Source organism: Ciconia boyciana, chromosome 19, assembly GCF_034638445.1.
Source record: "Ciconia boyciana chromosome 19, ASM3463844v1, whole genome shotgun sequence".
In the NCBI taxonomy this organism is placed as follows: Eukaryota; Metazoa; Chordata; class Aves; order Ciconiiformes; family Ciconiidae; genus Ciconia; species Ciconia boyciana.
In genome coordinates this window covers 4,626,155-4,640,505 of record NC_132952.1, presented here as the reverse complement: position 1 = coordinate 4,640,505, position 14,351 = coordinate 4,626,155, and the positions used below count along the sequence as shown (strand labels likewise).

The 14,351-nt window shown below is 41.6% G+C and overlaps 2 protein-coding genes across 13 annotated transcripts in view; one reads left to right on the top strand and one right to left on the bottom strand.

Annotated features, from left to right (window-relative positions):
• PIK3CD (phosphatidylinositol-4,5-bisphosphate 3-kinase catalytic subunit delta) overlaps window positions 1-8,738 on the top strand; it is a 61,849-nt gene extending 53,111 nt beyond the window's left edge. For 5 of the 9 annotated variants that reach the window (XM_072884321.1, XM_072884323.1, XM_072884318.1 and 2 more), the window contains 4 exons: window positions 591-714; window positions 2,480-2,625; window positions 2,880-3,012; window positions 3,582-8,738. In XM_072884321.1, coding sequence (XP_072740422.1) covers window positions 591-714; window positions 2,480-2,625; window positions 2,880-3,012; window positions 3,582-3,719 — 541 coding nt within the window. In that variant the 3' untranslated portion in view covers window positions 3,720-8,738. Of the gene's footprint in view, window positions 1-590; window positions 715-2,479; window positions 2,626-2,879; window positions 3,013-3,581 lie in introns of those variants that run through there. The other 4 variants (XR_012045861.1, XR_012045862.1, XR_012045860.1 and 1 more) reach the window with 4 other exon arrangements.
• A 152-nt stretch (window positions 8,739-8,890) lies between these two features.
• CLSTN1 (calsyntenin 1) overlaps window positions 8,891-14,351 on the bottom strand; it is a 40,458-nt gene continuing 34,997 nt past the window's right edge. For all 4 annotated transcript variants that reach the window (XM_072884324.1, XM_072884326.1, XM_072884325.1 and 1 more), the window contains 3 exons: window positions 13,097-13,232; window positions 12,219-12,403; window positions 8,891-11,526 (listed from right to left, as the gene is read on the bottom strand). In XM_072884324.1, the coding sequence (XP_072740425.1) occupies window positions 11,332-11,526; window positions 12,219-12,403; window positions 13,097-13,232 (516 nt within the window). In that variant the 3' untranslated portion in view covers window positions 8,891-11,331. The remainder of the gene's footprint in view (window positions 11,527-12,218; window positions 12,404-13,096; window positions 13,233-14,351) is intronic.

The following is a 14,351-nucleotide window of genomic DNA, read 5'->3' as shown; positions in this document are numbered from 1 at the left end:
TACTGTTTGCAAGCTTTTTTGATCTTTGATAGCTTAAGGTAGCCCTGTCCGCAGGCTGGATCCAAACCTTGATCTTCCCGTTGGTCCCGTTACTTTCTCCAGAGATAGGTGGTGGTCAGCATGGTGGCAGCTGGAGTAATGCCAAAACTGGGAGCTGAAAAAAGCAAGCAGCACAAAAGCTGTATAGCTTGGGGTTTTACTAGGTACAGAAACAGAGGGCAGCAATGCGTCAGTGCTACTCGGATGTGGCAGGGCACCAACAGGAGTCATTCTAGGAGCCCACTTCATCTTTTGGATCAGTGGAGATCTAGAAATGAGTTGGTTTAGTTGAGAATAAACCATTTTTGTTGAGATTGCGAACACAGCCTTATCCAGACCTCTCCAATTACAGACAGTTGTTATTGTAGCTAGTTTTTGTAAAGCGTGGATGGGGAGAGCCTTTGGAGAGCACTACAGAAATTCAAACATGTGATTCCCTTACCCTCTCCTGCAGGTTTGCATGGGGGAAGCTACAAAAACAACTTTCCCAGTGGTGAAGTACTGGTCTTCAAAGCAAAATTCTCTTTCAATCTTTTTCTTACCCTCTTTAGTGACGCATTAGAACAAGCTATAGAGGAGTTCACGCTTTCCTGTGCTGGGTACTGCGTGGCAACATATGTGCTGGGGATAGGTGACCGGCACAGTGATAACATCATGATCCGGGAAACTGGACAGGTATGGGGATTCACTGCTGCTGTTGAAGTGCTGGAAGAGGGGCATGAATGCTACGTAGCAATGAACAGATACATCCCAGTGCAATCTTACTGCTAAGGAGTGTACCTCACCTTCCAGCTGAGAGGCAGACTGGACAAATATTCTCAATAGCTTCTATCATTAAGAGGGTAAATACAGTTTTATCATTTGAATCACAATCCTGAAAACATCACTGCCATCAGCTGCTGCTGTTAATACCCACTTTGAAGTTACAGTGGAGCAATTCATACCTCTCAGACCTAAAATTGTCTGCAGATGCGAACTCGAGCACTGTACTTAGCAGTCTAAAGACTTACTTGGCTTCAGCAGAGTCACAAATCACTTGTAGTTGCTAGGTAAGACCCTCAGCTACTAACCAAAGCTGATATATTTATAGTCTTCCTCTGGGGAAAAAAATGTTTGTTGGGTTGGGGTTTTTTGGTGTTGTGGTTTTGGGTTTTTTTTTCCAAATGAATGCAAGTGATCAGCATGGTTTTAATTTCACATTGATACCGGTACTGATTCCTTTACTTCTCTATTCCACAAGAATAGCTACCAGAGTTTCTATCTTCTTGTACACTGTTTGGAAAACAAAGGGCAAAACTAGGAAAAAGAAAACCCTTTGCTAACAGGACATGTACTAAACTACATCAGTAATATTTTGGTAAAGGGGGAAGTCTAAGTTATCTTTCTTATTTAATTGTGAATTCTACAAAGCCTAAAATGACTCTGTGCTAGACGGCGCAAGGTAAGTCTCCTGCAGGTCCAGTGAAGTCAGCTAGTTAATATCTGAAAGTAAGAAATTGGCTGCTGATGTTTTGAGACCTGTATCTCTCAGGTATGCACAACTGCCTGCCTGCACTGTTTCTGCGTAGCGTCCCACTCCTCTACATCTTATTTCCCTAAATCGAGCAGTCATGCTCAACGAAACCTAGTAGTGCCCTTGTTTTGGGGTCACAGCGCGGACAGAGACACCGTGTCATGTGTCAGCCAGACGCTAACCTCCCGCCCTGGGCTGTGCCTAGCAGCAGCCCTTACCTAGGACTGCTGCTTCTCCTCATTAAAAAAAAATGCTGAGCAGGGAGCTTGCAAAACTCTTTCTGCAGAGCAGAGGCCACTCAGTTATTTGTCCACTTGAGGGAGCTGATGCCCTGCGGTATACACCTTTGGGTTTTGTGCATCTGGGGTTTACAGTGGCTCTGCAAAATTGCCATAGCGTGCAAAGTTCTGCACATGATCTCCTTCCCATCGCTGCACGAGGGGTGCGACGACTTCACTGTGCTTGGTATTTAAAAAAAGAAAAAAAAAAAGAGGAGGGGGGGAAAAAAAAGCACCTTACCTGAGCAAGTAATATTTTGTAGCAACTTCGAAACAGGACATGGTCCCACAGACTGCTTGGGACTGCAGACTGCCCTGGTAGGGTGCCCATGTTAGTTCTCTTTCTGCTTCTACTAGTGACACACTAAGGCTTTACAAAACCCAGGAATTTCTTCAGATATACCAAGTATTGAAGAGTTAAGTACCCTTTCTGTCCTATCCAACATCTAATTACACTAGAGAATATCTTAGCAAGTAAATATTGCCTCTTTTCCCAAAGGAGTGCCATGGGAGAGGTCATTTTTCTCCCTCCCAAAATCCTATGGTCAGTATCTTTTGAATACACAGTAACTGTGAAGAGAACTCAACACTGCTGAAGAGCTAAAATAGATACTGTTCTGAAAACAATTTTTTTCTTCCTGATTTTCAGCTGTTCCATATTGATTTTGGTCACTTTTTGGGGAACTTCAAGACTAAATTTGGTATTAATAGAGAACGAGTTCCTTTCATCTTAACCTATGACTTTGTGCATGTCATCCAGCAAGGGAAAACTAACAACAGTGAGAAGTTTGAAAGGTAAGTGTGGGCAGTTAAACTTGACTAAAGCTTTTTGAGCTCTGAATTTTCAGAATTCATTTTCACCAATGACATGTAGCCTATAGCTGTGTATACACACGGAAGTAAATTAATTATCTACCTGTTAGAGAAGGTGAAAGAGCATGGTAGTCAGCAATGCAGACAGCCGGGTTCAGACCAATATGTAGTCTTGCTTTATAAAATGCTATAGCTTGCAGTCTTCATTCCTTTGCCTCGTCTTCCTTTCTGAACAGGTTCAGGGGTTATTGTGAAAAAGCCTATATGATTCTGAGGCGCCATGGTCTTCTCTTCCTGCACTTGTTTGCACTGATGAAAGCTGCTGGCCTGCCAGAACTCAGCTGCTCTAAAGACATTCAGTATCTAAAGGTAAGAGAAGCAGAGCCCAGATACGGTTAAAACTGAATACCTGAGCTTGTAGCTCAGTGAGGAGGAGTTCAGTGTGGAAGGGCATATTGTTAGAAGCAAATGAGCCCCCAAAATCATGAGATGTCCAGTGTTCATGTGCAGGACACAGAAATGCCAGATACTGGTGCTCAGAAAATAACTTAAGATTCTTCAGCACAAAGGCAGTAGGTACCTTGTAGAACCAGCTTGCAGGGAAGGAGACAGAGCTCTTTGTGTATCACTGCCTGTTCCCAGTTTACCTCTCAAATTGTAACAACCTAGCTGAAAGACAGCAGCTTTGTACAGAAGTGCTAAAACCCCTACTGTTTCCCTACGCTCAGCATAAGAATAGGATGCATATATTTATCAGAATGAAAACACCTCATGCATCTTCAGTAACTATTAAAAACAATTAATGGCCACTCATTTCCTACTCAGTGCTCCTTTCAATGCAGTAGTTTCTTAGTGAGTAAACCTCTTAGTAGTTGAGCAGTTAATAATTCCGTTGCACTCTCAGTGAGGCTACGCTGATTTCTGCCTCTTACCTTCAGGATTCCCTAGCTCTTGGGAAAACAGATGAGGAGGCACTGAAGCACTTCAGACTGAAGTTTAATGAAGCCCTGCGAGAGAGCTGGAAAACCAAAGTGAACTGGCTGGCACACAACGTATCCAAAGATAACAGACAGTAGAGCAACGTCAGCCTGCACGCTTGCTGCAAGAGAATGTAATACCTGCACTGAGTCCAGCAATTATAGACAGGTTTTTAAAGACTGATGAACGTTGCCGTGTTGAAGATTCCCCCGCCTGCGTTTCCAGAGATCAGACATTTCTGCGTGACTGAAAAATTGTTGGACTGTCATCAGTCGCATAATCATGTCTGCTGTAGATGTTTGGGGGACAAGGGAGAGACATGAGGCAATAAAATTACTGCATACAGTGAAAGGTAGGTAGATGTACTGTATCCTTAAGAACTTGTTAAGCTTCAAATACATCGTGTAATGGAAGAGTTCAGGCAGTTGTGACAACCTTCCAGTGTGTTAATGTGTCTGTTTCTGTTTTCTTGAAAATTTAGCTGAACGCCAAGAACCTGCTATCCCTGTAGCTCTTATACTATAGCACATCTTCTAGGTCCCCACCATTACAGCTCAGAGGCATTAACTTCACCAAGTGATCGCTCCTCCTACCCTGTTTCAGTGTACACCAAGGTAGGTCAGCTTAAATCGCCGCTGAAGCTGACGTGGACAAAGTAATTTACTCTGCATTGTGACAGGGTAAAAATATCCATGCTGTCATATTACTTTCTCTCTGCTACAGAGGCCAAAGTGTTCCGAAACTGAACTGGAACCCATCTATTGCTGTCAAAAAACTGATGCCACAAGAACAGGCTTGGATTGGCCAATGGGTTAGGTATTTTTGTTTGCTTTCCTAAGCCTTTAGTTGAGCCTCAAGCAATTCCTGCGTTTCTGCATTTATTCTGTTTTTAAGCCTGAAAACCGTAAGATTGCATTTTCAGAATTGGCATGTGGCCTTGGTTGCTGCATGTACCTCCTGCTGGGGTACATCAGAGGTAGTTTGCCACCTGGTTTCCCTGTAATGTGTGCGTGCAGGGCACTGGCCTACACCTGTGTAATCGCTGGGATACAGCAGTGTCATTCCAGTGTCAGCTGGGACAGATGGCACCATTCTGTGCCTGCGTTATTTGGTCTGTCTGCCTTCCTGTGTAAGGATAGAGGAGTGCCAGATGAGTGAGTTTCACACTGAAACGCTTACTTAGAGTAAGTTGCATCTCAACTTGCATCTTTCTGCAAATTTGTTCCCTGTTCCTTTCCCCACTCTTCCTCCTCTCAACCACGGTACACGACTCCTTGTCTGTTATTAGAGCTGGTGTGCAAACTATCTGGGTACAGGTGTTCAGCCAGAGCGGCAAGCTGTGGTTATCTGTGCTGGGACCTAAAATCAGGACAAACCGTCTGCTCCAGCCTCCTCCTCTTCTCACTGATGCCTCTGTCTCCTTCCCAAGCAGAATCTGTCCCTTCTCCCACAAGGTGCTGTAATCAATCATGTATTTCTACTCATGTGTCATATTTTTGTCTCCAGCGAGCGTCCTCACGTGGTGAGCAGTTCTGAGCACTGGTGTTGCACAGGGACAGATGAACAGAGCCACTGCTACCACTCAGTGCCTCACAGGAGCATAGCGAGGTGCGTCAAGCAGGCTGCAGCCTCTGGGTCCTGCTGGAAGATAGGTGGAGTAGCGTGGTTAGTACGGGCTGCCTTTAGCAGTTCCCTGGGGTGCTTCCTTCCATTTCCCCATGTTCTCCACATCATCAGGTTCCTACGGAGGTGCTATCATTCCTGTCCTTTAAAGAACAGCATAGTCTTAATTTTCAAGACACCCCTGAAGCTGAATTCTGTATTTGATTTGTATGCCCTTAACTAGGTTGAGCAATGTTTTTTTAAACTCTTTTACTTACTCTTACTTATGTAGGTAAAAAAAAAAAAAATCCAGGCATTTCAGATCCTGTTTCTCAAGTGACAAGAGATGCATGTATTAGTCAAATGATGGACTACTCTCTCATGCAAGTTTAGCTTTCATGTCTGGTTTAAAATTCCCACAAAACCAGCAAGTTTAGGACAGAGACTGAACTGGCCTGTTTATTCTTAATAAATCATCCCTGTCAGGGGATAAATTTGATTTGATAGTGTTTTTGCATCCAGCACATAGGTACAGCTCATTCCTGACTACCGGCTCTTTTTAATACTTTAAAATCAGGTACATCTGTCCTTTAAAATTAAAAGAATGCTGCCCTATACTGGCTGTTAAAAGTCCACTTTTTTTTTTTTTTAAGCTAAGTTAACACTGCCTTAAAACAGTAACTTCTACCCTAAGTAGAATGACTGGTAGGTAATACTAGGCTTGGTCAGTGAATGGAATATAAAACACCTTTAATAAACCCCTCCCTCATTACCTTTACATACAAACAGATGCCAGCAGATTACAACTTAGTGTTACGCTGTTGCTAATTTAAATTCTGATTTAAACTACTTGCTGTTTCTTTTCATAAAAGATGTTGTGCAGTCTATTCTATACTGTTTTGTATATATTAATATAAACCAGGTTGCCTCTCATAGAGCACCAGTTACTAGAAGAAGCAGTGATATAGAAGACAACTCATTTTAACTTTATATAACCCTTGGAGATCCCCTTTTTCTACACCTTTCAAATGATACTGTATGTGACTGAGAGGTGGCCAGAATATTTCAAGATAGAATGGCATGTACCCTTCCAAATGATGATCCAAATTACTTACTAACACATTCCTCTGTAGAAGTTCTTCAGCATATTGTTTAATAATAAGTAATACCGAAAGTATGTTTGCAGCAAGTGATTGCTTTTGCTGTACTTTCTCAGTGTTACAGACCCTACTTACTTAGCTAGAACTGAAAGCTAGCCTCATGTCTTCCCCTAACTATGCATTTGACCATAACACTAGGAAAACAACTGGATAAATGTGTGCAAACTGACCTGCGGGAAACAAAACACCGTCCCGACTGGAGCCAGCACTCTAGAACTGCTGCTGCTTCTAGAGATTAGACCAAAAAAACCTTCCTGTAGCCTTTGAGCACTGTCCTCAGTGAAAGATGAGCTCTCTGCAGTATGCTATAAATGACTTCCACTGATTAGGTTCTCCTGAGTCTAGAATATTACTCACGGTTTTCTTGAACTGAACAGCAGAACCTAGTGGTCTCAGGTTTCACGTTACATCTTAAAACAGTGAATCCATATTTGCAATTAGAAGTATAGTAGTATGAAACTGATCTGGTCAACAAATTATGAGAGTAAACCATCAGACTTCTTTTTTTAGCTAAGTATTATAAGGATAATTTTCCTTTCCTGTGCCAGATGATATAGCCTCATGCTTCACAGGCTAGGAGGGTGCTGGGTGTCACAATTTAAATTAGGAGTAGGAAGACGCTTCTATCTCTTACATCCAATTTAAAAAAAAAATAAAAATCCATTACCGTAAGGACTTGGACAAATGCAAAAGTTTCCATGGGGTAGCAGATTACCACAACTGCCAGTGAGCCTGCGCTTGCACAGCAAGATGCTGCTGTACACCATCTGATGCCTCTGTTGCTTACCTTATCCCCCCCCCCCCCCCGAAAAGCAGGTCACTTCCAGTTAATATACAGGGCTAATGCACACAATGAATGTCTGGTAAGCACCTTGTTTGTGCATCAAACCTGTGTGTCACCTACCCTCTAGGATGATGCTTTTACAAGGTTCCACCATTGTCCTCTAACGATTTGATGCCATCTTTTGTAATTCTTCGAGGTTTTAAGAGCCAGCTTAGTGGAGACCAAGCTTTCTGCACCCAAGCTTAATGGGATATAGAGACAATTTGCCACAATCATGGAATAAAGTAAGCTTGGCAGGGATCCTGCTGAAATGTTAAACGGGAAATGCAAAAAGGAAAACAGAAGCCCAACACTCTGTCTCTAACAGTTGCTTTGATATTAGAAGAAAATACTGCAGGACTTGGAGCTCTTTGCATGCTAATCAGTGAGAACACAGTACTGCACACATCATTGCTCCCTCAGCAGGGAGAGGCAGGCGTTTACGACCTCTTTGCATTCCCTCCCTTGGGGTGGTACGCCCAGACTCTGTTTGCTTGCAGAGTTCCCTCTGGCCGTACAAGTTTGCTCCATTTTAGAGAACAGATACATATTGCTATTGCCTTCCTTATTAAACTAATTTACAGAGCAAAAAGTATGCAAAAATATCAGGCCACATGCAAGCGGAGACGCACTGAAACCACACCAACCTCATCAGTGGTTGTACCTTCTTGTGGAAGGGAAGAAACATACTACAATTCTGTAAATGTAAAAGTAATTATCTTACATTGCCACAAACTGATAATCCAGGATCCTGCCTGTCACACTGCAGCCAGGCAGTCTTACCTAGCAGTTTCCTTAGTCACTCCTAGGTACTTGGTTCGCAGGCTCGCAGCATTTCGTACCTTCAGCCGTTGTTTTGGTAGTGTTTCCAGAAAACTCGCGCCCTAATATAGTTTTACAGAAGTACAAAGCAGCAGTGGCTCATGTCATCTGTCCTTCAGTTTTAGGAGTGCAATAAAAAATTGTATCAGCGTAAACTGCAAGAACTGGTAATTCCAAAGGTGTTTCTCAATCCAGCACAGTTTTACAGAGAGGTTACTTAGTCTAGAAAATTGACTTACCTACAAAGAAGTAAAAATATCAGTGAGTCATCAAGGAGACCTTCTTCCTTGTACACCACTGGAATAGCATCTTGGATGAAAGTCTGACGGCTACAGCGGGTCAGCAAAGAGCCTTTCACTCCAAATTTACAAAGCAGCAGCAGCTCACCTGATGGTTTTCAGCAAGTTGAATTGTACTGAAGATTTACACTTAAATCACTTTCAAAAATATTACATTTCACTATAAATAAGAACCTTTTGGTTTTATAAATATGCTCAAAGTGATACCCCTTTCTATTTCTATTTATTTAGAGATGTTTCTGTGATTATTTTTTTTTTAACTCTGTACAAACTGATTGTGCTTATTCTGTTGCCTTTGAAAAAAGAAGTATTTTTTTAAGCCAAACCGTGGTTCTGTAAGAGAATGTTTACATGTTTAACTTTTCAGTTGCTTTAGGTACATGTTTTGTAAGTCAAAAAATAAAAAAAACCTATTGATAAATTGTACAGACGTGGCCGAAGTCTTTCTATGCTTGAGAGATCAACAAAAACAACACTCTTGTACTGCCACCAGCAGAGGCAAATCAACACACAGTTAATTAACACAACTTGATTCAACTTTGCTCCAGTCAGTAAGAAATAAATGCAAACAAACTTTAGAACCAGAAATTTATTGTAGCTTATAGACTTTCCAAACTGACCTGTTACCAATATACACATCTGAAAAGTTATACCCACAGTGGCTACAAACTGCATCAGGACGTTTACAACCTTTCAGTATTACCATTAAGTCATGATCAGTTTTGGTCTAAAATACAGCAGCTACAGCAACAGTATATGGAAGGATAAGTCTTCTACACATTAACACAGGACAACTGTCAGACATAAGTTAAAAGTTTCCCAGTTTACTTAAAACTAGCAGTTATATTACCACATAAGTAGTCAAAACCATTTCCCCGTTTTAGAAATCTAAAATTTTACATAAAAAAAAAACCAACCCCAAAAAACGGTAAGCTAGTTGTGTGGGTTCTTCCCTGCTTCCAGGTCCATCTACTATTGTAAAAGGCACTCCACAGTCAAGCGTTACCCCAGATAAAACCCACCGTTACATCCCGTGACACACACCACTAGGCGAGAATAGGTCTGCTCTGAAAATCAAAACTATAGAAACATTTGGATCAATCGTCATCTTTTATCTCTTTGAATTACGACCCTTTGCGCCCACCCTTTGGCTTCCTTGTTGCTCCTCTAGCACCCTTACCCAGTGCAACATTTCCCTGCTGCGTACTGTCAGCCACTAACGAGCCTGCTAGGAGAAGTGTGGTCTGTGCACCTAGAACACAGGCAGCCTACAGACGAGATCAAAAACTGGAACTTTGCTTACCGTGCTGAGGAGTGAATGGAGTCCTAGTCTCCTGTTACAAGCAAAACAAGTTACTCTCTTTAATCCACCTCCAAACGTAAAAATCAAGTAAGCAGATATTCGTTATTCAAGGCTCTGCATAACACCAAATAAAGTTAAATAAACAAGACCTGCCTTACAAAAAAACTAGCACTCTCCACCATGGGGTCATAACTTACTTTTCGTACCTTTCAGCTATTTCTTTAGAAAAGTCCTTTGCAATTCCAAGTCAGACCTTTGATCAGAAACAAACCAAAATCATCTGGACTTGGAATAAGATTAACGTGATTCCCAAGGTTTTCTGGTCGGATAATTTACGCTATAGTTTTCACCAGCAGGAAAACACAATTACTAAGTGTAAACAAAGGCTTAATACACCAACAGTCCAAGTTACTGTACAAGGAGCTACAAGGAAGGAGCAGGAGTGTGTTTAATCGAAATGCTATCAGCTATGCCCCAAACCCTCCCGCTACCAAATTAGAAAAACTGAACAGCCAAAAAAACCCAAAATACCTATCTATGTAGACTGGTAGCCAAGGTGCACAGGTACACAGGTCTCAGGCTTTCCAGCTTCAGTTACCAATGTAACAATCAATCAACTAAATGAATAATCCACCCTGTCAGCAGTATGACCAGACCACCACCGTACTACAGGCAGCCTCACTGTAATTAATAGGAGCTGTGGCAACACACCACAGCAAGCAGCACGCTAGTTTGCCCACCACCCAAGTAGTGTTTTTTCCCAATAACTTAAAAGCTCTTATGCCAAGACTTCGGGGGGGGGGGGCGGGGGGGAAGAAAAACCAAACTGTATTGCACAGGGCAGGTGAACCTCTGCAGAGGCTCCTAAAGCTTTTACAATTTCTCACAAGCCTGTCTGTTCCCTCTGCAAAAATAAAGGAGATTAAAGAAAAGGAAAGAAAAATTAAAGAAAAAACAGAGTGGGGCATGAGCGAACATGGCAGTCAAGGCCAATGACACTGTATTACTGAAACATCTACACTAGATAACTGTGCCCGTGCTCCTGCTGCAGCAGTATGAGACTTGTAATGTTTCATGCTTCATGATTTTTTTACTTTAGCATGTTTTAAACCCCCATCCCTGTTTTCACTACCACAAATGACATAATTACATAATTCCAATATATTTACAAAATATTAAAAAGTCTGTTAATCTTCTACATATTAACCTCATTCTGCCACTTTACACATGCACTAATTTGGGGAGAAAATTAAAAGAAATCAACAGGCTGAAATGAGCAGCTTTACCCTTTGTCAACAAGCAATCTTTGCATCTTTTAGAAAGAGAAAAAGGAACAAAGCCGAGTTTGTTTCACTGAGCAAAAAAAGACAGTTCAGAAATTCATGTGCAATGGCTACAGATCTGTAGAGTCACTTAGCTGAGATGACACGAAGACAAAAGTGCAAGGTGGTTCCTCACATAGCGTAAAAAAAATCCAGTCACTGAGGCATGGCTGAAGGAAAAGAGGTGCTACCTACAATTCTAGAAACAGCATCAGGAACTAGCTGACAACACAAACACTGGGATGTGTGTGGGTTGAATCTACTGGCCAGAATGATTTTTTTTTTTTTTTTTAAACACCATGAATCCTTGGTAACAATGGAGTGTGTTACAGTGGAGTCTTCTAGAGCAGAAACATAAAGACAAAGGGAACAGCTAGAATCAATAACTGAGGGTAGAGTCATCCCATTCCAGCTGTTGCTGTCTATTGACATTCTGTTGGTCCTCCTCCTGCTCTCCTTCTTCCTCCTCACTGCTTTCAGACTCAGCACTGGTGATGTCATCTTCCTCTCCATCTTCACTTTCTTCTTCCTCTTCCTCCTCTTCCTCTTCACTGCTGTGTTGATCCTCATAAGTCTGTTAAGACAGAAATTAGCTGTTGATATCATACTGGCTGAAATTCTTTTTATTCTTTTGAATTCAGGCACAAGGCACTATATGGAGAAAGAGCTATTACGGATTCCTTACTGGTTTTAGAAGTTCAGCAGTAATTAGGCAACCAGAAAAGAAAAAGGAAGTAGCGCTCTTTAAAATAGCTTTGTAACATTGCTATCTATCCTGTCACTCTAAACAAACTAACTCTGCAGTGTGATCTAGTACTGCAAATTCTACTGGAAAAGCATCTTTCAGAGGGGTCACACAAAGAGCATTAAGGTTGCACGTCTGTCTTGTTCCCAGTTTTCTAAAAATTCAGCTGTCAACCACAGGAGAAGGAAATACCATAAACACAGATGTTTCAACAATAAATTCTTGCAACTTTGGAAGAAAGCAAACCATGGTTAAGGTAGGGTGCAGCATGATAAACACTAGCGTTGGACACTGACCTGTAAAATCCAATTATGTATCATGAAGCTATAACCCATGCAAGATCCCAACCGTAACTGCTCTTGGCATCTGTCACTTTGGCGCATTCATTAAAAATTCACAGTTAATGTCTCTACTCTGTGGTCAGTGGTTGGTTTTGCTCTACTACTCTGTCCATGTACAATCACACCCATTACAGCTGGAAAAGAGCATTTTTTGGTTAAGTGCTGAGACACCAGCTTTACCTCCATGGGGTTCACAGTGATGGTCAAAGCAGAGTCATCCCAGTCCATCTCATTTTCTTTTCCAGTGTCCTGGTCACGCATCGTTCTCTGATGTGCAGCTCGGATTCGGAACACTCCCAGAATAATCATAAAAACCAGGAAACTGACGCAAACTACAATCACGACTGTGGCTGTACTGGGAACAACTGCAACAAGAAAATAAAAGGAGTTTCTTAGATGATGCTGATAAGTAGCTCTTACACAATGCTAGTTACTAGCCTCTGTTCCCGTCACCTGCAAGAGGGAAATGGCATTATACAAATATTACAGGTAGCTACACAGAGGCACTTTGTCTGAGGCCACTTAAAAAGTCAGTTGGAGAATACAAACTAAAACTTCATTCCTTAAGCATAATTACATCAATCTGAAGGACTGACAACACATGGAAAGCAGTTTCCACCACACACACAGGCCTATTTTTCTTCCTCTCACATCCTACACCCATGCCAAATTAAATATAATTAAAACACAAAGGACAGATACCACGATTCATCAAGGGAATAACGCCGCAGTTCTCTCCTCGTGCCATTCAGAAGAAATCCTGTCCCAGTTCCTCACAGTCCTTTATCTAGGTCTTACAGTCCCCTCCAAGACTAGCACACCTCCCATTTTCCAACCCACACACACCAACAGAAAGCTCTCCTGCTGGCAGGAAAAGGTATTTCAGAGATCTCTAGTAATCCACTCCTCCCTGCCTGGGCAACAGCAGAACGGGACCGAGTTGCTGCTTAGATTATTAGTTTACACTCTAGGAAAATACCCTCTCTGCAGCAAGAAGCCTCTGTGACAGTTTAACACCAGAAAAAAACAGCTGAACTTCAGTGACTGAGAATTCTTACCTGAAAATGGATGAGGGTTAGCTAAGTTGTGACCAGAGAGATCAACAAATGTATGATGCACTGGATGAACAAATTGCGGTTGTGCAGCTATGTGATTAGCATGTTCAACTGGGTTAGCTGTGTGGATAACATTCACCTAGGAACAACAAGAAAATGTTAAACTTCAGAAATGCAACAGTTTACTTCTGAAGAGATAGAAAGAAAGAAAAAGAAAAAAAAGGAAAGAAGAAGAAAAAAAATTCTGTTTCCCAGGGCAGGCATCCAAATCTCCTTCAACACAGCAATGTCCTGTCTCAGGGGACAATCGTCCCAACCAGTAGCTCCTCCTGTGTTACAATTCCTTGTCACAAAACCCCTCAGTTTCACAGCTCTCCAATCTGTTTTAGTTAGTCTAGCGAGTTTGTGTACAGACATCAGTATTTCAGAATAAAACAGATAAAGCCAGTTTATTATCAAATTTGGTAGCCAGCCATTTCAATACTGAAGTAACAGTATATACAAAGATGTAGAACACATTAATTAAATTTTCTTCGTTCCCATCTTTTCTTATTCTGCTGTATATTTTTGGCTCGCACCAAAGAAAAAAGTCCATATTACAAAGGGTTAAGAAAAAAATATTCTTTACAGTTTAACCCACACTTAGCAGAGCCGGCTTTTAGGTACAACTGCAAGCTCATCATTTGCACAGCATATTTCATGTTTCCTTGCCTAACAAGCAGAGCTAAATATACCCCTCCTGTGGCGGAACACTGTGCTATAAGGTACCTGACCGGCTGCACAACAGGAAGAGAGCACGTTTACTACAGAACAAGGAAAGCATTTGCAGTTCAACAGTTTGGTAAGATCCCAACTCAAGCTCACAGAATTTCCTCAGGAAACAAAACCACGTTACTTAATAAAAAAATTTCTGTTCTGCAACTCAAGAGGCTCCCCAGCCCACCATAACCACCCAACTAGTGGGAAATACAACTAACTTTATTGTCATCCCTTTGGTCAGCTTTAAAATGTAGAAATTCAAGCTCACAGCTGAAAGATGCAGAGATACGTGACAGCTCCTCTCAAAAGGACTAACTTCACATTCCAGCACCTGAAATTTTAGTGCCCTTTATGTTATCTTCTGCTGTACTTCCACAGATTTGATATAAGTGTACTAAGTAATAATTAACCTGTATTCTACTGCAGAGAAAATGCAATTTTAGCCTCTCTGTGTTCCTACATAAGCCCTTAGTATCAGCGTTTTAAGCATCACACAAGC